The sequence below is a fragment of the Cupressus sempervirens genome, chromosome 11 (assembly GCF_028749045.1).
Source record: "Cupressus sempervirens isolate cs-2001-9-10 chromosome 11, ASM2874904v1, whole genome shotgun sequence".
NCBI lineage: Eukaryota > Viridiplantae > Streptophyta > Pinopsida > Cupressales > Cupressaceae > Cupressus > Cupressus sempervirens.
The window spans coordinates 182,330,141-182,354,650 of record NC_143128.1 but is presented as its reverse complement, the minus strand read 5'-3'; the positions used below and the strand labels follow the sequence as shown (position 1 = coordinate 182,354,650).

At 35.0% G+C, this 24,510-nt stretch overlaps 1 protein-coding gene across 1 annotated transcript in view; it reads left to right on the top strand.

The window, feature by feature from the left end:
- Positions 1 to 22,521, top strand: part of AIR9 (Outer arm dynein light chain 1 protein) — a 131,180-nt gene extending 108,659 nt beyond the window's left edge. The window contains exons 27-39 of the mRNA XM_089808599.1: positions 7,131 to 7,250; positions 7,374 to 7,569; positions 7,733 to 7,854; positions 7,973 to 8,180; positions 8,291 to 8,364; positions 8,606 to 8,744; positions 8,848 to 9,026; positions 9,724 to 9,879; positions 11,154 to 11,285; positions 12,965 to 13,023; positions 13,129 to 13,161; positions 13,356 to 13,493; positions 21,867 to 22,521. Coding sequence (XP_089664725.1) covers positions 7,131 to 7,250; positions 7,374 to 7,569; positions 7,733 to 7,854; positions 7,973 to 8,180; positions 8,291 to 8,364; positions 8,606 to 8,744; positions 8,848 to 9,026; positions 9,724 to 9,879; positions 11,154 to 11,285; positions 12,965 to 13,023; positions 13,129 to 13,161; positions 13,356 to 13,493; positions 21,867 to 22,037 — 1,727 coding nt within the window. The 3' untranslated portion in view covers positions 22,038 to 22,521. The remainder of the gene's footprint in view (positions 1 to 7,130; positions 7,251 to 7,373; positions 7,570 to 7,732; positions 7,855 to 7,972; positions 8,181 to 8,290; positions 8,365 to 8,605; positions 8,745 to 8,847; positions 9,027 to 9,723; positions 9,880 to 11,153; positions 11,286 to 12,964; positions 13,024 to 13,128; positions 13,162 to 13,355; positions 13,494 to 21,866) is intronic.
- The last annotated feature ends 1,989 nt before the right edge of the window (positions 22,522 to 24,510 follow it).

The following is a 24,510-nucleotide window of genomic DNA, read 5'->3' as shown; positions in this document are numbered from 1 at the left end:
CCAAGCAAAAGGTTGCTAAATGAGATCTCCTACGTCTCTGTGAATGAGCCTTGAGTCTAGGGATGTCCTCACAACCTACCTCTTGAAGTCTTATTTCCTTTTTGAGACTGGTAGTTGTCTTTCGAACGACTTCTTTTCTGGGGTGGATAAATGTAGTACATAATAAATGAATGCTGTAGTTAGTGCTAGTAGAGCTGTACCACATTTTTAATTGTGCCATCTCTCACATGAATAAACCTTGTGCCACACACCTCAACGAAAGTGTCATCATCCATTAAAATAATTGACATAGAAAAAAGGCTCCAAAGATCTGATCTATTCCCAAGATGAAGCTTTGTGATTCACATCACTTGAATCAAGAATGCGAATGGAAAGTGTAGAAGTAATTGATACAAGTGCCTCATCATTTTCTTTTGTTTTTGTCTTTTGCCTTGTTGGACCCCTTTATGTGAACTTTTCTTGAATGATTTAGACACATTGATCTTAATCTTGTCTAGAATGTGTGTCAAGTGATCTATCTCTTTCTTCAAACGTTTATACTCATCATGACCAAGCCTTTTACAATCAACACATGTGCCTTCTCATTCTTGGGCTACTTGTCTTTTCAAGAAAAAATTTTCATTGGTTGATTTTGAGGCTATGAATTTTACTTTATCTTTTCCTTACCATTTATTTGTTTCATGTCCTTATTACCCATAACCTTTTTCTTCTTTTTTGTTTCTTATCCTTATTTCTTTTTCCTTTATGTGCTTTTGTAGGCAATTGATGAGGGAGATGGGAAAGTCCCAATGATTTCAATTCTATGAAGAAATCTTGTCAAGATTGCTTGAGATTTAACTAATGTTCTTGTTTTCCAAGAGATGGCCTCTCATAGGATCTCAACTCCCAAACAAACTTTTCGATTTATTCTAGATTTCTTGTGCAAAACTTAGAGATTCAATATGAAAGAGGATATTTGTAGTCTAGATACAATGCCTATTGTTATGTTTGATAATATTGGTTATTCATCAATGTATTGATTGTCGCCAATGCAATAATTATCCGTATTAAGTTAGATGTCACTCTCAGGTAATTGTGCTGGTTGATGGTTGTTTTGGGTCTTTTACATATGTTGTGTACAACCAAGGAAGGGGGTATGGAAGAGTCAGATGAATTGTAATCCTTGGCTAACCATCTTTGGTCTTCTTCCTTGTAATGAACTCATAAGCAAATAAAGATATATTTTACTGTTGTATATGATACACATTGCCATTTGTATTATTATTTCATTTTGTTTAATTAACCAGTTAGAGAAGTAAACATTTGGTGTCATTAACTTAAAAGAAATCAAGTTAGAATTACATGATTCATGCCCTTGGATCCCAATAAAGGCAAGAAGAGGCCACAAGGTGGTCAAGACCAAGTGAGCTTTAAGGATTCTAAAACAAAGAGAACATAGAAGAAGATTATGAGAAATTGCAAGAAACTGTTTGCTTCCTAAAGAATTGTACCTCACCAACCAAGAAAGACAATTATACGTCAGATGAAGAGTACGAAGAAGGAAATCTTGAACTAATGAACACTCCACATTGAAAATCTTTCCATCTGAAGGCAACATATAATTGGAGGACTTGAATTGAAGACCCCTAGACAAAGGAAGTACAAGAACGATTAGAGCTTGAAATTACTTGAAGTGTTGGGGACTTTGGAAGTGGACATATAGAGGATGCGTGCATGGTCAAAAGCGCATGGAAAGCATCAAAATACAACAATTGAAACAATCCACCTAGGTCCAACATACAAGGGAGCAAGCAAACGAGAAAGACGATGACTCCTCTGACAAGTTCAAATGTGGAACAATATGCTGAATTTCACAGGGAACAAGTTAGAAAATCGTATGAGGCACTAGAAGATTTACGAGACTATTTGGGTAGCAAGTGGTCATTTTGATGAGAAGTATTGCTTGAGACTGTTTCCAACAACACTACAGGGTACAACCATCAACTAGTTCACAAATTTGGATGCTTCATCCATAGCCTCTTGGGATGCACCTACGAGTGCGTTCGAGGCTGAGTTTAAATTACTATGAGATTGTCTCCAAAATTTCTAATACAAAACAAGGGAAAAATGAGAATGTGTGGGCTTACAATTTTAGGTTCAAGGAATTGCTAGCCAAGTTGGAGAATCAACTAGCTGATGGGTTGAAACAAATTGTGGACGTATTGAAGATGCGTGTATGGTCAAGAGTGCAGGGAAAACATCAAAATGTAGTGATTGAACAATCCACTCAAGTTCAACACACAAGGGAGGAAATAGGCGAGAAAAATGGTAACTTTTTTGACAAGTTAAAATGTGGATGGACAAAAAATGCTGAATTTCATAGGGAATGGGTCAGAAGATCCTATGAGGCACTAGAAGATGTATGTAATAACCACCCCTTTTTTGTTTTTGAGGAGACTTGCAGATTACTAATTATTATCAATTAGAGTGTTATTTTCAACATGGCATTTTGACAAACACTTAGCAAACATACAATGATAATTATGCAAAGTCTAGAACCTTCTTATTTGCTGGTAAAATATTGATTTTGCAATAGAAATGTTTACATACAATTGCCTTATAGGCTGCGACAAATATTCAGACTGATATTTAACAATTACAATGCTTAAAATGAACAGTATGATGAAAGGAACTTGGAAGTAGTGATCTGCAGATGAAATGACAGCGTCCCAACTTTTAACCGGCAAGAGTGGGCAAGAAAACTCAATGCAACACTGTTCATGCACTGTAGCAGCACTATTCACGACACTAGCAATTTCACTGTTCACGTGCACTGTAGCAAAACACTGTTCATGCGCACTGTAGCAAAACACTGTTCACACGCACTGTAGCAAAAACACTATTCATGCACACTGTAGCAAAATCACTCTTCATGGGCACTGTAGCAAAAACACTATTCACACACACTGTAGCAAAAACACTATTCACGGCTGCATAACCTGAACTTCAGAGCTCTTAAATCATGTGTAAAATCACCAGTAATTCCCATTGTGTTTCCTGAATGAAAACACTCAATAATCCTCCTGACTGTGTCTTTCAACAACAAAAGGAATGCTAGCAAAGAGGGGTTTCATCCTCCAAGCCCAACAATTAGATTTTCCAGAAATCCAATAGCATAATATTAATATCATCCAAGCATGCCCCAACTTATTCCAACCAAGAGAATATAAAGTCCCCCAAGAAGTCGACTACATTTGCATAAGCAATGTGGGATAAATGGGAAATACCTTTTTAAAACAACTTTATAATAAAGTGACTTAATTGATAAGTCTTTCATTTAATTATCACTTTATAATAAAGTAAATTAACTTTGGCATTAAAATCATATAAGAGTCAAACTCAGAATACCATGTATGATAGCTCATCGAGAAGAGCTCAACCAAATCTACCAAGCCAAACACTTGAAATTTCCATATCATTTGACTCCCATTGACTTACTAAAGTTAGTAACTCCTGAAAATATTGCCAAATGAGCTCCCTAATCACTTCATTAGCCTATGGAAGCTCTTGTCATAGGCTAATCTATTGACCCTAATGATCACATTAAGTAGGGGACATTACAATGTATGAGACTATGTGGGTTGTAAGTGGTCAGGTTAACAAGAAGTATTGGTTGAGAGTGTTTCTAGGAATGCTACAGGGTACAACCATTAACTAGTTCACAAAATTGGATGCTTCATTCATAGCCTCTTGGGACACTCAGGAGGGCATTAGAGGGTGAGTTTAAATGACAATGAGATTGTCTCCAAAATTTATAATACCAAACAAGGGAAAAATGAGAACATATAGGCTTACAATTATAGGTTGAAGAAATTGTTAGCCAATTTGGAGAGTCAACTAGGTGGCAGATTGAAGAAGAGGTGGTTCATTAATAGGTTGATTCCCTTATTGAGCAAGAAGAAGAAAATGGTGCCTCCATTGTATGTTGATGCCTACAATTGGATAATGGACGTTGAAAGTGAACACAAGACATCCTCTTGAGGAAAGAGGAAGACACATGATGAGGATAGCATGGGGGTAGTAGTGATGATGAATCAACAATACTCCAAGCTTTATAATAGGATATGATGAGAATAATGAAGGAATTGAAGGTCAAGAAAGGAAACAATAAAGAAAGTAATGAAGTACAGTGTCTTGAGTGCGGAATTGAGGGGCACATGGAATGTATTTGTCGTAAAATGATGTTTTTTGAGATTTTCCAAGTGATGGATCATTCATAAAGGACTGTCCATACAATCTAAAGACTAGAAGTACACAAGTTCTCTTCACCCAAGCAAAGTTCACTACTCCGAAAAACAAAATTAATCACTAGATGGTTATGAAAATTAATGAGGGTGGAATCAAGTACAATACAACTCCTAAGGACATCCTATTGTACAATGTTGGCAATGTAGTGAAAGGGGACACTTTGTGAGAGAGTGGAAAAATATGAATGGCAACATACAATTACTGTGCAAATGGTGCAATCTCATTGAGTATGAAGACATCAATTGCTTGGAGCAAGAGGGCATTATTATGTTGGACATGGTGAACAAGATGAGGCATTTCTGGCAATCAAGAGAGCACAAATGAAGAAGGTGACGTATGTGAGACCTCATATGAAAAAGGAACAACTTTGAGAAGCTAGAGAAGAAGTAGAATGAGTGCAAACCAATAAACCAATAACCTCCAACAAAACTGTAAGTAAGCCATTGCAATTGGAGTGAGGGAAGAACATAGTTTGGTAGGTGTTACAAACAATCACACCTATCAAGGTGGAAGACCTTTAAACTATGCCACATTTGAGAGGGGCAATTACCAACATGGTCGGTGATGACACACACTTAGCTGAACCAATTTAAGCCACAAGGGGAACTAACGACAAAGTTACCCCTTGAAGACAATTGGGTCACTGACTCTATGTTGCTGAAGATTGAAGGAAGTCAACCATTATCAAAATAGAAATAGTGGGGAGGAAGTTGACAAATACCATCATCGATGGGAGCTTGAGAGAGTCAATGTGCCGCCAAAGGAAACTTGGAAGGGCTTTGGGAAGCCAACACTTTGGCTGTGAACCTTCCACTTGGTAGGGGCCTACCAACATGGAATTAAGTTGTTTAGGACATTGATGTCATAAAAGGTAACAACTGGACCACAATGCTTTTTCTTGTATTTTGTAGTTATCCTATTGGAAAATAAGGCATATCGCACACTTCTAAGGAGAGTTTGGCTGATCATTGCCAAGCCAACTCAAAGTTGGAAGTAGAATGATATCTCTATTGAGAGTGAAGGGAGGAAGAATGTCATCAATCTACAAGCTTGAGCGATAAGCAAGGAACTGACATTCTTTGAATCAGAGTTTGAAGATGGATAGTTAGGCATAGACAAAGGAAGGGAAGTCATGGAAAAGAGTGATGAATAGGTGCTCGAGCAGGTGCTCGAGCTAGAATTGTATTTTGAAGATGAGACAAATTTGCTGAAAGGACAATTTCATTGGTAAATGGAGGACTACGAGGTATTCTTACCAACGTATGATTTTCTTAAAGCTACAACTCTTAGTACAGAGAGTCAATGAAAGCATGTAAAGCTATGGACGATACATCTCATAGTCTAGAGATGGAAATTGGAAAGAAAAAAATAATGAAGACTGTGGAAAAGCCATTGTTTAATTTGTCGATATAGAGGGTATTGTCTAACTCACACTCTTCTTTAGTTTATAAATTTATCTCTCGACGGGAGTATGTTTTGTTCTTTGCAGAAGCAGTGGAAGCGACCTTGACAAGAACTCGACTGTGGGAAGAAGAGAAAACATCGCACCAGTCTATACAAAACATGTCATTTTATGAACTCGGTTGTCATAATATTGAGAAATATTGAAAGATCAGATCATGAATTAGATCTGGAACTTTCAGCAGTATTGTTCCTGAGTTTTTTTTCACTCTTTTGAGTTTGTAAAGGTGTTGCAATAGTATCCTTTTATCTGCACTATTATTGTCGTTGTTTGTATTGTAAAAACAATTCAAAACAACTCAAACACAATACAAAAAAAAGAAAAGGCCAGCAGAAGCAAGGCTACATTTTACACAAACCTGGAAGAAGCAATTAAAATTCGAGACTTATCCATCAAAAGAAAAACCTAAAGGTTTTGTATCACCTACACACTTAAAGCATCCTCATAAAGATGAATGGCATAAGAAGGAATTCCAAGGAAGAATATCTGTTCAGTCGATTTATCAAATGGCTGCAATAACTTTATAGGTTGCTAAAAGAATTTGCTAGAATAGATCTAATAAAATACCTCGTGATGAAATCAATAAATTTATTCAAATGGCCCCAATAACTTAATTTTGAAGTACATTTGTTGCTGCTCTCGGTCTATATTTTAAATTAAAATTATTTCTGCTGCATGTACTTGTGCCTTTTTAATCTGATTTATTTCAATTCTCTTTTTATCTTTTTTTCAAATAGATTTTCCAGCTATTCTCCTTCTGCCCTCTACAAATGAGCCAATCTCCTCTTTTATATACCCTTACATGATAGTGTGTCATACCTCTTTATTGTGCAAAACTCATAATCTTTTAGCTGCAAAAACTAAATACAAGCTAGTAGAGTGAAAATATATATAGACTAGGAAGGTACATGGTTTGATTTGGCAAATACTTAACAACCTTGAGAGTACTAAAAGTTACAAAAAACATATTGCAAAACTCAATTACAAACAATATGGAGAGCATACCAAAAGTGTCCATAGACTAAAATACAAGCTAGGAGAATGAGTATATATAGACTAAATGAGAGGGTGGAGGTGGTAATACAACCAATATGAAGAGGATACCAGAAGTATCCGTGAATAATAAATGTAACTTCCATGGAAGATATCAAACCTCACACGACTCACACTATTAACAAGCAAGCTTAAATAAAAATTGTAGGAAGAAACTGGATAATAGGAAAATACATATCCACTACGGAAATAAAAATCAACACTTATTTAGATTTCTTTAGTATATAGAAACTATTGTTCTCTTAGTTTCCTATGCTAGAACTAATTTTAACAAGTTTTGAATTGTAGTTTCTTGTGGTAACAAAAATTACTAATAACTATTATGCAGAGATGCTGGAGTTGTCATGTGAAGATGTTGGCAATCGCATTGAGCTTATTTTTACACCTGTGCGAAAAGATGGTTTAATAGGACCATCTCAAAGGGTTGTATCTGATGTCATTTTGGATGGTACATGATGCTCATCACTCTAACAAGTTCTTTTTAAAGTGGGAATGAAATTTTATTTGCACTCTGGTATGCAGAAGAACTATATAAGCTTTATTGTTTATGCTATAACTTTGGCATTGCCAGCGGAGCCAGTGGGCCATGGCCTCACAATTCCAGATTGTTGTGAAGACAAAGAGGTGGTCCCCCAAAAATCATATTATGGTGGTAGGGAAGGTGGCGGACAATATACGTGGTATCGATTCTCACAGGAACTGGATGAGGAGGAGCTACTGGATGCTTGTGATGCTTCCGAGAATGTTAATGTTCTTGCAACCTCCAGGTGTGTAATTTATTCTTTAAAGCTGTTGACTGGTAATGACAAAAGAATTATGCCCACTTCTGGTTGGTGATTTGACTGGTCAGAATTTTCTAATGAAATGCCAGTTCTATTGATGGTTATGAAGTTCATCTGTTATAGCGGTAAATATTGTTTTCCATGATAGGACTTATACTCCAAAGCTCGAAGATGTGGGAGCTTATCTGGCAGTGCGTTGGATACCTTCTAGAAAGGATGGTAGACTTGGAAGAGCTTTGGTTGCAAGAAGCAGGCTTCCAGTTACACCAGGTTGAGCTTACTTCTAATAATTATGATTTCATTGCTTATTATTTATCTCTGAAATTGCATACTTTGGATTTGATATTAGAACTGGAGAGACACTGTATTTAATATCTCTCTGTGGCAGCTCCTCCATCTGTCCGCAATGTTTGCATCAAGGAATCATCATCTGATGTGTATGTTGGAGAAGGGGAATATTATGGAGGATTGGAGGGAAGCAGCGAGTTCAGTTGGTATAGAGAAACTGAAGATGGAACCACATCTGAAATTCAAGGAGCAAAGACCAAATGCTATGAAGCTACAGATGATGACTATACATGCCGTTTATTATTTGGGTAAAGTTCTCTTCGGTTTAATTTTATTTGTTTTATTTAAATAACATTGTATCTTAACAATGAAAAATGTACAATATTAAATATTATAACAATGTGTTCCATATTTGCAGCTATACACCTGTCCGCTCAGATGGTGTCATGGGTGAACTTTGTCTCTCAGAACCTGGCAATATCATCCTTCCAGGTATGCATATGCAATCTCCTTGCTTGTATGCTGTATTTTTTATTGTACGCTCCAAAGATTTGGTGTAATGATGGAGAGGAAACAAATGGCTAACAAGTACTTCTTGAGGCTTTTTCCTCCTTTCCATTTCTGAATGTTGGATTCACATATTGTCTTAATGGTGCATGCAATCAAAAGAACTCCTTCCCATGTTGAATTCCAAAAATCTAAAAGTGTCTAATTGAATGATGTTATCTTTCAGAGATACCGAAAGTACAGAAGCTTGTTCTGACAGGTAAGGCAGTAGAGGGGGAGATATTAACAGCTGTTGAAGTCATACCAAAAGGGGAGTCACAGCAACGCATTTGGGAGAAGTACAAGAAAGAAGTTAAATATCAATGGTATGTCCTATAATTTTCCTTTGGCTAGTTCCTATTTATAAGAAGAGAGATTGATATATCTGCATCTATTAATTTTTGTGATTGTTATTTTTCCATTAACCAGGTCACGTTCTCAATCTGGAGACACTCAGACATTTGAACCTTTGAATTCACAACGTTCGTGCTCATATAAAGTTCGTCTCGAGGATGTTGGGTGTTGGTTGCAATGTGATTGTGTTGTATCAGATATATTCAACAGGTTTTCTGAACATGTCTCAGCCATCAGTGGCCCTGTTTCGGCAGGTGAGTTTTTGAATATCTGCATAAGTATGCATTTATTCTTGAATTTTGGTTCATTCGGTTTTTTTTGCAACCTCAATATTTTTTTTCTTCCTTTGTGATTGATCTAGAGTGTTATTTCTTACATAGAAATTATACTCTGGAGCTATAATTGTTTGGAACTTAGGACTCAATTGTTTAGTTTCTAGACCCTAATAATGCAGGTAGGAATACTTGTTGTGGTTGAAATTTATCTCATCTTTGCCATAAATGCCCCACAAGATCACAACATTAGGTACTTTTTTCCTTGGGCTCAAATTAGCACAAGGACTATAAAGAACCTAGAAGACGAAAGAAAAGCAACCCAAAAATTTTCTTAAAAACATTTACATTTTAATTAAGAAAATCCCATATATTGACATTGTTTATTTAGAGTTTTCTTTTTGATATTTTTTTCTTGGAAAGTTGTAGATTAAGGGAAATAATGTTTATACTCCAAAAGTTTTGATTCTCGATCATTTATTCACATTATATTTAATTCCACAACAAATCTAATGCAAAAATTTATCAATAACAAATGTGGAAACTTGGGGCTTGTCCATTTATAATGTAATTCTTATTAATATATGTCTGCTAACCTTTTTATTTTTATTTTTGGAAAAATGATGATACCAATGATTGATAGTATCTAAATAGCACTCAACTGAATGCTATTTTACAGGTACACCACGAGTGGATAAGCTGGAGATTGAAGGTAGAGGATATCATACAAATTTATATGCTGTTCGAGGCATTTACAGTGGAGGAAAGGAGGGCAAAAGTAAAATTCAGTGGTTGAGATCCATGGTTGGAAGTCCAGATCTTATTTCCATCCCTGGTATGGCATCTCACATAGAATTCAATGAATCAGAAAGCTCGACTTTTGTATATTAATTCCATGAATTCTGGAGCATACATTATCTGGTTTTATTAATTCGATTACTGTGGTTGACATAAATGTATGCTGGATAATCAGGAGAATTGTAAATAATTAGCTTATAATTGCTAGATATATGTCAGCTTAAGCTTTTTCCGAAAATACTCACGTTTATTGTCTTTTATGTCAGAAAAGTCCTTTGTTGAAGCTCTTGCTTGTCTAGTTTTTCATAGGAATATTTTAGCTCCCTTCTGAAACTATAATCTCCTGCATTAGCAAATAGTAAGCTTTGTCCAGTCTGTTCTATTACATGCAGGAATGGTGCACTTTAATTTGCAGACCTGGACCAGTTAGTTCCTTTTAAGTCTATTTATGGCTATACCATGATGAAAAATCCAATTGTATGATCTGCAATTTATTGAACCAGTGGTTCTCATTCAATCATAATTCTGTGTTCAAGTCTTGTGAAGTAATGGCATTCAGAGTCATCTATGATGTTTTTACTATAAATTTATGTTTAGGAAATTCAAATTACTGAAAACTATTTGCACTAAAAAAAAATGAAATGTTGTAAATTTTCTGCTTTCAAGACATGGGAAATGTCAAATTAGTGAATTTATGCCTGCACATTTCCACTTTGTTTGCTTCTAATGTCAGTGCTTTCAAGAAATTATGTAACAGATTGGAGTGTATGTTGTAGTTTTTCAAATGTATTTAAAGGCGCATGGTTAGCTTTGGAGGTTCTGTATAACACCTGGAAAGAGAACCAATCCAACTTTTGCACCTTAGATTCAATTAACATAATTCCTGGAAATTGCATTCAAGAGAGAAGAGAGAGCATAGAAGTGAATAGAGTTATTAGAACGTTACGATAGTAATGAATCCAAAACCATAATCTATGATTAATCATAATTATAGAAGTTAATATGTGAATGAAAAAGCTGCATTTCACCCCGACCCTGTCCCCTGGGTCCTGGGATCTCACTTGGACTCGTAGTGACCCATCCCCATGGAATACTACTCGCTACTATTTGTTATATCGCTGGCATTGTGGTCTTTTTCTATCATTTCCACTTTCCTCTGTTAAAGATGAGAATTCTGTTGTCAGAATTTCATTTTTTATGGCATAAATGTGTCATGGATGTGTTTCTTGGCATCTTCATAGGTGTTGTATAGAAATTTGATGAGCAAAATTACTATTAGAGCTCGAATGCTGATATGTGATTAATACACAGGTGAAGTAGGTCGCATGTATGAGGCAAATGTAGATGATGTTGGCTACAGACTTGTAGCTGTTTACACTCCTGTCAGGGAGGATGGTGTAGAAGGAGTTCCTGTTTCAACATCAACTGAACCTATTGCTGTTGGTAAGATTTCCCAAATGTTGTTTGACACATACCAATATAGAATCATATGAAAGTTGAAGAATTTATTCTGTGGTCTAGTTCTGTAAGTTTACTGATGATACAATTTACTGCATATGGATAGGGCTATAGCCTTTTGATTGGCAATAACATTCTGTTTAGAAATTACTCAATGACAAATTAGATATCTTGTGTTATATTTCTCCTTATTGTGCATGCTTTGATGTCATTCCCTTATCAACCACAAATTAATTTGTGCATGGCCAGTACTACTTTAGTGTTGGATTTGAATATATTGTAAAGGGTCTTCTCTTGACAATCTTAATATCTTAAAGAAAATAAACAACAGCTCAGTGGGGCAAAATATGGGTGTTTGATATTCATGGCAGTAGCATTCATGGGCATCCTCTTAATTCTTTCCTGCAGTGAGCCTTGGATAGTATCCGTATGGACCCACTTCTACACTTTCCTGATTTAGCCTAGCCTACTTGTAGGGTTTGTTTGCTTAAATAAAATCCTAGTTTAGGGAGGCATATAAAGGGAGAGAGAGGCATTTAAAGTGATATGTAGACTATCCAACTGTAATTTAGGTTCATTGGCGGAAAGAAAATTTGATTGTAAAAGACCCAAAGTGCAATGTATTGATGTAAATACTGAGAATAAAGGGTTAGGCTAGTATGTGCCCATCAAATGAGGCTTGACTTCTGGTGTTTCATTAAAACTTGCTTATGTCTCATCACCACATGAAGTAAAACAGGCAACTCAGATAGGAATTAAAGACATCAGGTGTCTACTCTGGCCCATGTCAAATGAGAAGCAAGTGGGTCTTCCAGGTAGAAATGGTATGTAATCTCAACTAGCTCCCCTTTGTAAGAGATCTGGAACTTGGAAGGAACATTCTTGGTAGTGTTGAAGACGATAACCATAGCCAAGTTTGAGTGATAGCTGCTTAAGCATGCAAAATTGAGCAAGGGCATGAAATTTTGTTTTCAAGCCCCCATCAGATTGATAGAGCAGGAAAACATCATTGGCAAGGAGGAGTAGAACAATCAAATCAAAACATGATGTGACAAAAATCCGTCATCAACATTGGCATAGTATCTGAAGAAATCCTTAAGATTCTGAGTGCAAAGACCACCAAGAGCAGGAGAGAGAGGGCTCCCACCTTTTGACTTCAATTTTACAAATAATAAGAATAAAGTGAAGAAAAGGATCTGTGTCACATATCACTTAATTTTGGTTCCAAATAGTTTTACTGTTGAAAGTGGAGATAGGTATATTTGACATCAGTACTCACTTTCATACACCCAACCAACAAACATGTATCAACATATAAGTACAGAAAACATCTGGCTAAAAATGCAATGGTAATGGTTCTTTGTGTACTGATAACATTATCTTGACATTCATAGTTCCATTTTATTGGAATACTTCCTTGAAGGTGTTGTGAACTGTAGCAGAGAAAATGTTTTTGATTTTGAAGAATATGCAATTGCTACTGACATGCTTCTCAGCTAGGCTTTTCATATAAAGAAAATGAAAAATTGTTGTTTGCAATTTATTTACCTCTGTTCATTCACAACTCTATACATTCAGTCATGATGCCTTGGCTTCCAGATTTCCTTTCTTGTAGTTGTACGTGCTTCTTTTGGAAAATTTAATGTTCTTTATTCTTTTTACAGAGCCTGAAGTTCTGAAAGAGGTTAAGCAGAAGCTAGATCTTGGGGCAGTTAAGTTTGAGGTAATTTTCACTAATTGTTTTTATTTTCTGTGATATGTTTGTTTTGTTAACATTACTTCCACCTTAAGAGTTGATGTGCACAATCTAACATGTATTCAACTGTAGGCTTTACGGGACAGAGACCGTTCACCAATGAAGGTATTGGAGCTTTGTTTACAATATTTAAACCTTCTATACTTTAAATCTGGTCTAAACTCTAAACTGTCATGCTGTCTATAGAAAAATAGTCTTCTGATGACATAAGCAACTGATGACTTATTCTAGATAGTCACAGTGGGTTTAATGGTCTCTGACATCACAACCTAAACCAAATTGGGTACCTTATCATGCAGTCACAAACACAAGGATTGGCAAGTTTGGAAAGGCGTATTCTAGATGTTAACAGAAAGCGCATTAAGGTTGTTAAACCTGGATCAAAAACTTCTTTTCCAAACACAGAGATTCGTGGCACATATGCCCCGCCTTTCCATGTAAGTATTTTGTGGCTAGGTTTATCTACATGATAGCTTTGAGCTGAACTCATGAAAGTAAACATGCTTCTCCATAAAACTCACAGTATGATCTTCTTAAATTATTTTCACTTTTCTATGGTTAGTTGTTTGTGGGATAAATAATGTTACAACCATTAATTAGAAAACACGAGGATGTAAAGATTTGGGCTACTTATTGTCATCCTTTTATCTGTTTCTTGTTCTAAGCATATTTATTCTCTATTTATAAATTATATATTCATCTTCAAGTAATTCGACTTGAGAAATTTTATGTAGAACAAACTTTATTATTAGAAAAATGCATGTAGCATGAACATTCTTTTTCCCCATGTGCATATTTGCTTTTGCCTCAAAAACATAACTTTTATTTTCAAAGAAATGCAACTTATGTTTCCTCAGTGCACAAAAGATAAACATCAATCGAGCATTATGATCACAGTGAAAATCTTTCCTTATATGTGCAAGGACAGAAAGCACCTATGCCTCTACTCCAATGGGTTCTGAATTCATGTTCTTCTGAAACCGCTGTTTGCTCATCCAGGCAAGGAAACAAAGTGCTCAGGTCTCTGTCAAAATTGCTAGTAAATCACATCCTTTTGAAACTAATAGAGCTTAGCTTGTAAAATTCAAATTCTAATCTCATTGAATAATTTGCAACCTTCTCATACCAAGTGGAGAAGTATTTTCTTGGAAATTAGCTTGCATCATGGTCTCCAAAGAAACAAACTACAATGAATTGATCTGTAGCAATTGACTCTTGCAGCTCTCCCTAACCATATAAGCACCGATAGATAGATGAGATCCTCACCAAGAGAGAGGGGGGTAGTAAAAGATAACTCTAATAGGCTGGTAGTTATGCTCCACAGATATCTAGCTAATAAGCACTTACCAGAAGGAGTTGTCAAGTAGCATCTCTTTTTGAGAGTGCAGAAACATCTGCAATGCCCATCTCATTGATTATGTTTTGACAGCTAAACTTTGATGCATTTGTAGCTAATCCTACAGATTGTTTGAGCTGGTTCGTGCTTTTTAAATAATTTGATTAGTCAGTTGCCATCCCACCTTAGGATGCCTGACTTGCCAGTGGTTGTTCATTTAGTAGTTGGCTCTCTGCCTGAATAATATTGCATCCATTATCTTACAGTTGAAGCAGTTTGTGGTCTTCCATTTCCAGTCCTCTGATGTTTCATTCAGAAAACATCAATATAAATTTAAAATCAAAGGGAAAAGCAATCGCGAAATAGAAAAGAAGAAATTTTGATTCTCTAAAGAAAAAAGTAGTTCCAAACATCTAATTTACCCCAGACATCATCAAAATCCTTAATATTCAACATCCCTCGTCATCTTCTAAATATGTGGACAGTTGAAACACGGACTTATGATTGCACTTTATTTCATATGTCTACTAGTGATACTAGTGATCTGATCCCTCATCATCAACTAAATTTTTGATTCTCTAAAGAAAAAAGTAGTTCCAAACATCTAATTTACCCCAGACATCATCAAAATCCTTAATATTCACCATCCCTCATCATCTTCTAAATATGTGGACAGTTGAAACACGGACTTATGATTGCACTTTATTACATATGTCTACTAGTGATCTGATCCCTCATCATCAACTAAATATGTGGACTGTTGAAACATGAGGTTACCTCAGAAGCCGATGTGGGCTTCTTGACAGCAGTGGTGGAAGCAGAAGTGGACGGATGCAAATTCTAGAGTGGAGGTAGGCATAAGCTGGCTGGAAGCCGCTCCCAGCTAGCCGGAGGTGGGTGGAAGCCATTCCGCCTGCATTCGGGCGCCTCCAACAGCACACACTAATTTCCTATGTTCCCCCGAGTTTCCGGTACGGGGACGACGGAGGACAGCGGGACAGGTTTCTGGGATGACAAATTTTTTTGGCGATTATGGGGGGGGAGGGGGGGTGGGGGAGCGACGGCTATATATATATATATATATATATATATATATATATATATATATATATATATATATATATATATATATATATATATATATATATATATAGGAAATTTTAAAATATACATTGAAATTTGCAAATATACATGTCATTCATATGAAACTAAGCGCAAAGCATGTCATTTAAATATTATAGAACCATAACATACAACATTTGAATGCCATCTAGGAAATAATATCCAATTTTAGTACCCAAATGTCAAAATGCATATCAATATCAGTGAACACTGAACACTGAACAATGAACATTAACAATTGTTAATATCATAATGTCCTAATGATAAGGATGATAAATCTGAAAATCAAAATCAAAATATGCCCAAAGGTAGAGGGCTGCCATAAAGTAACAAGTATCAATGTATCATAATCATGTTCATGTTCAATATAAAAAACAAGACATAGAAAAATGAAGCAGACTACTTGTCCTATTCTGCCTCTATTCCCATGGCATCAAAATCAGAGTCCTCACCATCATCCTTCACAGGAAGCGTAGTCTCATCTAATGGAACCCCAACCAATCTTGGTGTTGTGTTATCCTCATCTATCTGGGCCACATCCTTAGGCTCAACATCCCATTGCAAAGCTGGTGTCTGCCTATACTCTGGAGTCTGACAATCGGCAAGTCGAAGAGCATGATGCATTGTTATTAGCTTGTCCGCTCTTTTAGAGGTAAGTCTATTCCTCTTGATAGAGTGGATATATGAATATGTGGACCACTTCCTCTTTGTAGCTGAGGAACTAGCGACCTGTGCAAGGAGACGACTGACAAGTATTTTGAACTTAAGTGTATCTCTCCCATGCCAGGTCCACCATCCAATAAGATCTTTTTGTGCCAAAACAACTCTATCCAACCTTGCTTGTGGCTTACTCAAGTTTGGGCCACGAAGGTTGGTGAAGTCAAGGAACTGTGCATGAAGAGTAGAGGCATCTTGAGCTGAATACATTTTATTAATTGCTCTTGTGAAGCCATCCAAAACTTTAGGATCATAACATGGGAGACCCCTTCCACCCAACTGTGCGTGCCATTTGGGATTTAGAGCAAAGGCTGCCATATGAAGCGGGGTATTCATCATGTTCCACCTTTGCGTCATAATAGGCCTAATATGCTCCTCATAAAACTCCAATGTAGGATCCTTTGTTGCAACAATTCTCTTCATCTTCCCCAACATGCTGTCAACAGTCTCATAGATCTTTCCCAAACTAGGAGCGTCAGTATAAACATATCTAATGACATCTACAATGGGTGCTATGATAGAGCAAATATACTTGCAAGATGCACATAAAAATAAAAATCAGAATTAGAATTTTAAGAATTTTAAGACTGTTAGTAGGAAAATCAGCAAGCAAAAGACTAATAGTAAATTTAAAAATCAGCAACTTACTTCATTGTGGACCACCAACTCTCATCAAGGATCCTTTGCCTCACCAGTTTTCCTTCAGAGGACTTAGAATTAGACCATCGTCCCTACTCTGGATTCACCACCATCAATTGAAAGGCCTCATACACCTCAATCATCCTCTCCATCAAGATGAAATATGTGCAATACCTATAGCAACAATTATAAATTAAAATATTAATAAATTAAAAATTTAAACTTAAACATTAATGATTAAAATCTAAAACTAAAAGCATCACATGTAAGTAAACTTATAAATAATTTTTTATTTATTTTTAAATAACTTAAAACAAACTAAAAGTAAACTATAATTAAAATTGACATACCTTGTCTTAGCTGGTTTGAGAAACTCCTTTTTAGAGAAGGACCTGAATAGAGTAAGTGAAGTGTGGTGGTTGCAAATAAACATTTGCACTTCTCTAACTTCTAACACCGCCTGTTTCACCCATTCAATCTTCCTTATGTCCATCAATGCATTGTTCAGGGAATGAACACAACAAGGGGTCCAAAAGATGTGCTTATAAGCACCCTCTATCATCAAACCAGCTGATTTGCACACAGGTGCAGAATTTGTGATAACCTATACAACACTAGATGACCCAATCTCCTCTATGGCATCTCTCAAAATGGTGAACTGGAATTTCACATCCTTATTCTTTCTTGAGCAATCTATAGCTTTCAAAAAATAAGAGCCAGCAGGGGATGTGACAATGGTATTGATGAGTGGCCGATGTCTAACATCGGTCCACCCATCCATCACAATAGAGCAGCCCGTCTTAATCCAAGTGCGTTTCATATCCTCAAATAACAAAGCAACCTTTGAGTACTCTTCCTCTAGGATGGTGGTTCATAGCTTATGCTCACCAGGGGGTACAAATGAGGAAGTCATGCTCAAAATATCTTTCACCATTTGTTTATAATAAGTGGAATGGGCTGCATTATACGGGATACCATTAGCAACAAAGAATCTACCAATGGATGCCTCGCACTTTTCCTTTGCCTGTGCATTAAACATACTTTCCATTGAGCCTTTCTCACCACTACTCATCTTTCTCTTCCCTCTAGACTTAGTAGGGCTGCCACTAGTACCAATGGCGGATGACATATGCCTAGATGATTGTGAGGGAATAGATGGTGATGTCACTATCAAATTTTGCCTCTCCATTTCAGCCTCTAAGTGCAATCTTTGGCATTTTAATTTTTGTTCATCAGTCAAGTTAGGACAAGCTTTGACTCCTTAGCATGAAACAACTAAAAAGTGTGACTTCACTCTTGTATAGCTGCCCCTAAAATCATCAAGACAAACATGGCAATCCCACACTCTAGTCCCTTCCGAATTCTTTTTATCTTTTGGTTGAGGTGTGACATATTGGAGAAGAGGTTTTTTCCTATTGAAAGGACTTTTTGCAAAATTCTTCATAATGGTGGCAGAGCATTTAAACAAATCAGCTTTAGGATTGGGTTTTTTCCCAGTCTCACCACTAGCAACATCAACCCCAACTACATTTTTTTTTTCACTACTACTACTCGTACTCCCATTGCTGCTCATTGTGCTTTGTTTTGACTCTTGAGGTTTAAATATGCAATAGATATATGAGCTGAAACAATGAAAAAATAATTAAAAAATCAGACTTTGCAAGCTGCAAATCTATTTAAAAAATGATAGATGGACGCATAAAGAGTTTCAAACTTTACTTGGTGCACAAATAGAAGATCAAACCCTTGGTCAAGCTCTGGGAAGCAAAAATATCACCTCCTCTTCTTGTAAAATGAAAAGTCCAACCAATTGCAACACAAAATTAAAACCAAACAAATGAGAAAACAACTAAAATGTGTTGAGTTTAAACCTTTTAGGGCATGTGGATCCCATAGGATACTTTAGCCTCGTGGATCTTTCATTTCATTTCATTTCATTTCATTTCATTTCATTTCATTTCATTTCTGATGTGACCTGATGATTCATACAACTTCGTAATGTTCGTTTATGAAACTCAAAAACTGATTTGATACCCCTCTTCTCTCCGATTGATGTGGTATTTGTAAGTTCCACGCCTATTCAAATAGTCGTGTCCCCTTGGTTAGTTGATGTGTAGAGGTGATCGGCCATTTAATAAGATGTGAGTGTGCTTATCAAGTGGGGGCTTAATATTGTTTATTTAGGATTTCCTATTTACTTCTTATATCACCCCTTTTATAATAATGTGATATTAATAATGATTGGTTTATTAATATAAATCCAATAATTAGTTAGTTGTTCTAAATATCTTTTAGGAGTATATATAGTAGATTAGTTTTGATTAATTTCTTGTATAGTAACTTTAATTATTATTAGTTGTAGTTTCAATTTATAATATGACGTCTTTAATCCAATTTATATTATTTATTATTTATCAAATGTTTAGTATTAATCCAATTATTAGATATAAGATTTTATCATTAAAGGGGATATTACATGTGAATATCATTACATAACTCAGATATCGAGAAGGATTCCTCCTAGTTAAGAGGGAGTGTTAATGTGAATTATAGCTATGGTCAGATTCCTTTAGACCGACATAAATAACATAAAGGTTGTGATACTATAATTATTGATAAATAATAATTATATTATCATATAATTATATATTAATTATATAGGTTATATTATAATAATTAATTATATATTAGTATAATTATATGAATTAATTATGTGAGACCTATGTAATTAATTGGGCCAACTTGGAAGAATGGTGACCCTTGGTGAAGGGGCATTGCCGATAGATGTCAAGGAAGATTACATCTTCCTCTCTTGGCATCCAATATAGACACAATCGTACAACGGACTGAATAATCTGCATTACTTAGAAGAGTTGTGCTTGGGGGAGACAATAACCATTTGTTGTCTATGGTTGTGAGGGCAACAATGATGTGTATCGTTGTCTTTGGTTAATTGAGCACCAAAACAACTTTAGTATCTTGGGTACATCTACAAGGGTACAGCCATGACCTAACAAACAAAATGACATACAACAACATATCAAATCAGACTTCGACATCACCACAGGACATGACTAAATTGGAAATCCCTATCTTTCTTGTGTTGGAAATTTGTTCAGTGCTCCCCTCGGGATGCATGACAAGGGCTTAACCGCCTCTTGTGTACTATAAGTTGAGTGGTTGTATCGGGCATTGACAGATCGGTCTTTTGGTGCAACGACAATCCCACTCTAACAAGTGGTATCAGAACTTGGTCACAAGTTCGAATCATCAGACCCTCAGGTAATACTAAGGGGGAGATTGTCGGAAATTTGTTTAGTGCTCCCCTCGGGATTTGTGACAAGGGCTTAACCGCCTCCTGTGTACTATAAGTTGAGTGGTTGTATCGGGCATTGACAGATCAGTCTTTTGGTGCAATGGCAACCCCACTCAATCTTGATTTGAAGTCCATAAATCTCACTAAAGATAATAATTTGATATTTTGAATAAATAATTTAATAATATTAAAATAAAAATTTCTGAGCAAAATGATGAATGTTTCGTTACATAGCCTGGAAACTTGCAACTGGACACATTAATTTATAACTTGGGCTTGGTAACTTGGCTAATTATTCGAATTCTAAAATAACATAAATTCTTGCAAAATACAGTTATGCACCATGTGAAATGAATCTATAGAACACTGGGGAAGTGTTTTCTATTAGATTTAGAAATAAAAAAGAGTAAAATTGTAATCTAATTTTGATATAGAGTCAATTTTAGAAGTTAGTTATATTAAAGAAGAATTGAAACTAAATGAGCCTTACTATGATGACATTTGCCCTGAATTGAAAACATATCAATTGCTTATCACCTCTGCTTTAATTTAAATGTGGACGAAGACAGTGGTAATTTATAAAAAAAAGTGAGTTGTACCTCAGATTGTGTGAGTTATACATTTTCATAGTTGACAGTCATCGATGATGTCATCTGTGTGATTTTAATAGTTTGTGACATCAACTTGTTGGGAGTTGAGATGGCTGTTTTATTTCAAAAGATGCATCTGTTCAGGAAACTGCTACCATCCCAATTAAGGATCTCAAACCAGGCTGTTAAATCATGTCACAAATCGCAAAGGGATATGTTGGACATATCAATAATCTTACCCTCAGTGTTACTCCTCGAGAGTCTTCGAACCCACAATCCTTATCTGACACCACTTACTGGTTGTTATGCTGGCCGTTCCTCCCAACAGATACATCTATTCAAGAAATTGCTACCATCCCAATCAAAGATCTTAGAGGAGGCTGCTAAGTAATATCACGAATCCTGAGAAAAAAATATACACAACACTTACCAACATAACCCATCATAAAAAAATGCTGTTTTTAAAAATATGCAAATTGAAACTAATGCATCGATAGAGAAAAAAAAAAAGTACATACAGTTGAAGATTTTGAAATATAATGATTTCATCCATTTTATTCTGACATCACTCCTCTGGCCCCTTGTATAGACCTCCCGCAATGTAGAAATGGTTAAATAATTTTTATTATTTTATGTAAAGAAAAGAACAAGAGTTACTGGGAGTTTGAAAATGGAACCGTGCATTATACATGTAAGTTATTTTATGGGAAAGAAACATGCAGGAAGCCAGTCATTGAAATGCTTTATCGAGGAAAGTGTACTAAAGTCTTTTCACATATGATCTTTAAGCAAGAAACATATAAGCCGATGGTATGAGATCATTAATAGCCAAACAATATAGCTTCAATATGCATGTTGAGCAGCATATAATTGCATACAATACAAGATATTGAGGGTGGGGTTTGATGAGGACTTGAAGATCTATTTCTAATGATGGGGACATTTATTGAAATAAAAAATAATTTGCTATAAGGGCACATTTATTGAAATAAAAAATAATTTGCTATAAGGATAATTGGAACCTTTTTCAAAAGAATAGCACCTCTTATTTTTCAGGAATGCAAATATAATTTAAGCATGATCTGTGCAGGTTGAAACTTTTCGAAATGATCAGCATCGGTTGAAGATTGTAATTGACAGTGAGAACGAAGTTGATTTGATGGTGCAAACGAGACATATGCGTGACATAATTGTTCTTGTCATAAGAGGACTGGCTCAGAGGTTCAACAGCACTTCTTTGAACTCTCTTCTCAAGATGTAACACACAGTTCCTCACTTACCTCTTATTATCTGTTATCATCAAGCACTATTGTATATTAATGATTTTCACCCAAGGTTTATCTCACGTTCCTGCCTGTTTTGGAGAAGAGCTATGTTGTAATTAGTGTACCAATAGAATGGATGGTGTTAAATAATGTAGAAGGTTTTTGTATCAGAGGATTTTCTGCTGATTGCATACAAGATTTTCTGTTGTAAATTATCTTTCTCAGGCTGTCCTGAAAAATACCATTTGTATCATTCAGTCCTGAGTAAAATGTCTCGTTGTTTGCAGTCAATGAGAGAGTTGTAAAGTCATAAAAACTTTGTTTACTTGTCACATGGCAAAATGGATTTTATTTCTCCGGGAAAGACTATAACGAAGATTCCTACTCTGTAAATCTCTTTGCTATCAGTGCAAGGTGATATGTTTAATAGCTTGGTATTTTATTTGAATTTAGCATTTGCCATTATTGGTGTTACAGGAACTGTATAGAGCCCTTGTAATTTTGCATTAACTGTCTTTTTGGGTAAAATGCTGTTTTTGTAATGATTTATATAACCTGGAAGCTTAAGAAAGTTATTTTTAATTATAAACACTTGATCTAGTTACATGTAAAGGATGCATGTTTTTGTTGTTTTCAATACAGACGCGAAAAGTTAACCTCCAGGAAAGATAAAGTGATTCTAAATTTCTGATTTGACTAAAGTTGTAATATTGTTTTCATTTTTTATTCGAGGAGGAATTGATTTGGAGCAAAAAAACCCATTTTAATAGATCCAATCGCAAGCCTCAGAAATCTTTTGGCCATACAGGTCGTCTGCCTTCATGCATTGTAGTTGGTTTTAAAATTCAAATTCATGACCATTGTCCATGTTTCTAATGATTCAATAATATGTCTACACTTAGGAGAGTTGTCCATGGTTGTATAGTTGTTCTTATATGAATTGAACATTAAATTGTAGTAGTTGAACATAACTAGCTACTTATTTATAGAGAAATATTAGTGAAGTATGCCAAAAGGTATTATGTATGTTTACATTTCCGTAATTTAATTATTATATTATTAGTAGAATTAAATATTATAATAACTTTTAATTTATTAAGATATAATATTATAATGATTTTATATTTCTATCAAATTCTTTAAAAAGAGAAAAATTAATACTACATTATTATAATATATAATAATATTTTTATATTATATTTATAATTATAATATTATATCATTATACTTAACTATATTTTCATTTTAGATTTATCATTATAATATTTATTTTAGATTTATCATTATGTCATCATTATAATATTAAATATTTGTAATTAATATTAAATAAAAATATTATGTAATATCATTATAATATTTATTGAAGTGCAAAGGATCGTTGCAAATGCATTTTACTGTTAAAGATAAAGAATGTTTCAATCACATTAGTGTTATTCTTCTCTAGATCTTGCTTTGTAATTATTGATTTCGATACTTGCAAGAATGAATTCATTTGATGTAAATAATATATGATAGGGTATGTGGGTGAATGGTCATGAACATTCACCGATATATCTTAACATGGATTAGTTAATAACAATTGCTGATGCAAATTGGTTAACATTAGACCAATTCATTATTGTATATAACTCACACATAATACTTGCATGAACGATAATGTCAAATAAGGATCGACATTTGCAGTCAAACCTATAATCATATGAGATAAACAATGGTCAACATCTATAACCATGTCGATAACCATGTGAACTTTTATCAATGAAATATCTATGAGTGCATCAATTGTATTCATAAAACAATATTAGAATAGCATCGAACTTATGTAATGACAATATGTATATATACATATCAATATGTAAGTTATATTGATATGCATACAATTTAGATTTATTATTCATAGTGTTTGTTTGACCGAAGCTACATACTTTAACACTCCCTCTTAGCTAGGGAAGACAAAATGTATATTTCAATAAGTTCACCCTTTTTTTTTTTGAAGAGTGATATCACCTATCTTGTGACAAAAAAATATAATATGCTTAAGAACATCAAGTCACATGATATTCTTCTTATATGTATATCTAAGTTATGGTAAGTGCATTGACATTAAGTCTCATGATGTCTATCATAACACATCATGACGTCTCACCATGATTATCTCATAAAAAAACATAATGATTTGCAATAGGTATCACGTCTCATGATATCTATCGAAATGCTCAAGAGATACTAAGTATGCCATATTTAGATATCATCTCACTCATGATATCAAGGAGTATATTGAACATTAAGTCAGTATGATATTCATATATCTTGGTTATGGTATGTGCACTGACATCATGTCACATGATGTCTATCATAACACATCATGGCATATCCATATATATTATGTCACATAATATCTACCATGATTATCTCATAAAGAACATATTGATGCACAAACTATATCAAGTTAGCATGATATCTATCAAT